The sequence below is a fragment of the Otolemur garnettii genome, unplaced genomic scaffold (assembly GCF_000181295.1).
Source record: "Otolemur garnettii isolate 467f Iridium unplaced genomic scaffold, OtoGar3 scaffold00141, whole genome shotgun sequence".
Classification (NCBI taxonomy): domain Eukaryota; kingdom Metazoa; phylum Chordata; class Mammalia; order Primates; family Galagidae; genus Otolemur; species Otolemur garnettii.
In genome coordinates this window covers 2,759,571-2,761,763 of record NW_003852536.1, presented here as the reverse complement: position 1 = coordinate 2,761,763, position 2,193 = coordinate 2,759,571, and the positions used below count along the sequence as shown (strand labels likewise).

The window sequence follows — 2,193 nt, the reverse complement described above, 5'->3', positions numbered from 1 at the left end:
CGGAGAAATCCTGGCTCAGGCCTCGGTTCGGAGAGAAAGGACCCGGCCGGGTGGCGCGGCGGGCCGATCCCGGGTGGCAGGCAGGGTCTCGCCCGCGGAGGGTCGCGCGGGAAGCGGGGCTGAGCCCGCGCGGAGCCTCCCAGCCCCCACCCGAGGGGCGCCCTCCCCCGGGCTCGCGGCGGGGGCCGACGGGACGGCGGGGGCCGACGGGACGGCGGGGCACGTTAGGGTCTCCCGGGAGACGGGCTCCGCACAAGATGGCGGACGAGAGAGAGCGGGAAGGTAAGGCGGGGGCTGCCCTCGCCGCCCGCCGCGACCCTGGGCCGCACGGGGAGTCCCAGGAGGCTGAGTCACCCTCCGTCTTGGGCTCCCACCGCGGGGAGAGGGCTGACCGGCGAGAGACACACCCTGCCGGCGCGGCCGCCGCGGCCGGGTCCCCGCGGGCCGGCGTCTCGGCTCCGCCTCTCCTCCCTCGTCTCCCCACACCCCCGCCTCCCGGGCTGCGGCGGAGGCGTCGCCAGCGGGAGCTGATAATGGCGTCCTTGTCCGCGGTCGCGGCAAGTGCCAGCCACCCCCACGCCCTCGCGGGGGTCTCGGGGCCGCGGGCGCCGCGCCGGCAGCTGTCCAGGCCCTGGCCCCGGAGGGGGAGGAGCGGGCTGGGTCAGGACAAGTCGTGGCCGCCGGAATCTGGCAGCATCCTCTCCGGTGGCGCCGAAACCCCGCCCGGGCCCTCCCTGCCGGCGGCCGTGGCCACCATTTTGCCTCTTCAGTGGGGACCGGGGAGGATGTGGCCTGAAGGTCAGAGTCGCTCCCTCAGCGCCTGTTTGTCTGGCGGCCGTGCAGCGCCCCGCAACCCGCTTGGTGTCTTGTCTTAAAAAATATATATAATAAAAATAATGATGAACAAGCAAAACCAAGCGGAGACGAGTCGGGCCGCTGCGTGCCGGCTGGGCCCCCGCCCCCCACGGTCCCCGGGGACCCGCAGGTCGCCGCCCGCAGAGGGGGGACCGCGCGGCGAGCCTGAGGGTCGCCAGGTCGGAGGGATTCATGAGTTGCCGCCGAGAGGACGGGAAAAACCGACTGTTTACGTTTATTCGCAAGACCTTTAACTTCTTTTCAATTATTTAAAACCCGCTCTGTGGTTACCAGACAATTACTCCAAATAATTGTGTTAAGTAATGATCAGAGACACCCCCAGACAACAAACACCACCCCATGAAACAGTAACGGTAAACAAACACCTAAGAAACAAAATAACATTCCTTCTTTGTTTTCCTTCTGGAGCGCTCAAAACACTGTGAAGATACCATTTTTCTCAGCGTGGGACGAAGGGTAGTCAGGTCAACAGCTAATATTTACAAGGGACAAAAACAAGCCTGAGATTAAGGTGATGCCTAAATGAGCAGCGGAAACAGATGAAACTGGGCCAACTAGATATCTACCTATTACTACCAGGAATACTATGATTGTTACATAGTATGATTCATTAGAAACCAGTATTATTTTACAAGCATTACCTTTACTAAGATGTCTTTAAAACTTTATCATGTTACTTGAAAAGTAGAAGGTACCCATTAAGCAAAGATTAATTTTAAAACTTGCCTGGAGAACTATGAATTACTTACTTTTATTTATTAAGTTCACATTTATTTAACCAAAAAAGGGGCACTCATTAGGAGATAAACTAACAATTATGTACTTTTTTTTTCCTTTTAGAAGATTTAAGTCAGCATGAGGAAAAAACAAGAAAATTCACTGGGGTTTGGTGCAAATACAGCATCTTAAAAAAAAATAGATTGAGAGCTTTCCAAATTTTTTCTGCTTTGTTAACAAATACTTTTCAGTTTAAAATAAATTGGTTCAGAGAAAGATACAGTTCTCTCTGTAACCAAAGGAGTACCTGAGTACCTGCTAGTAAAAGCAGGATGGCCTTCATTCAATTGACATAAATTTAAGGCCTCTCATATGGAGGGTATTCTGCTTAGGACTTTAGAAGATGTCCTTTTCTAGAGATGAAAAGGACATTGTCTTTGGTCCCAAGAAAGGTGAGATTCGTAAGAGAGATAAAACATAACATATATGGGCGGTGCCCGTAGCTCCATGGGTAGGGTGCTGGCCACATACACCCAGGCTGGCAGGTTCAAGCCCCACCCTGGGCCAGCTAAACAGCAATGACAACTGCAACAAAAAAAA

At 54.8% G+C, this 2,193-nt stretch overlaps 1 protein-coding gene across 1 annotated transcript in view; it reads left to right on the top strand.

Moving 5' to 3' along the window:
• Positions 1–236: 236 nt before the first annotated feature.
• EFCAB2 (EF-hand calcium binding domain 2) overlaps positions 237–2,193 on the top strand; it is an 86,976-nt gene continuing 85,019 nt past the window's right edge. Inside the window, exon 1 of the mRNA XM_012810750.2 lies at positions 237–282. Within this exon, the coding sequence (XP_012666204.1) occupies positions 258–282 (25 nt within the window). The 5' untranslated portion in view covers positions 237–257. The remainder of the gene's footprint in view (positions 283–2,193) is intronic.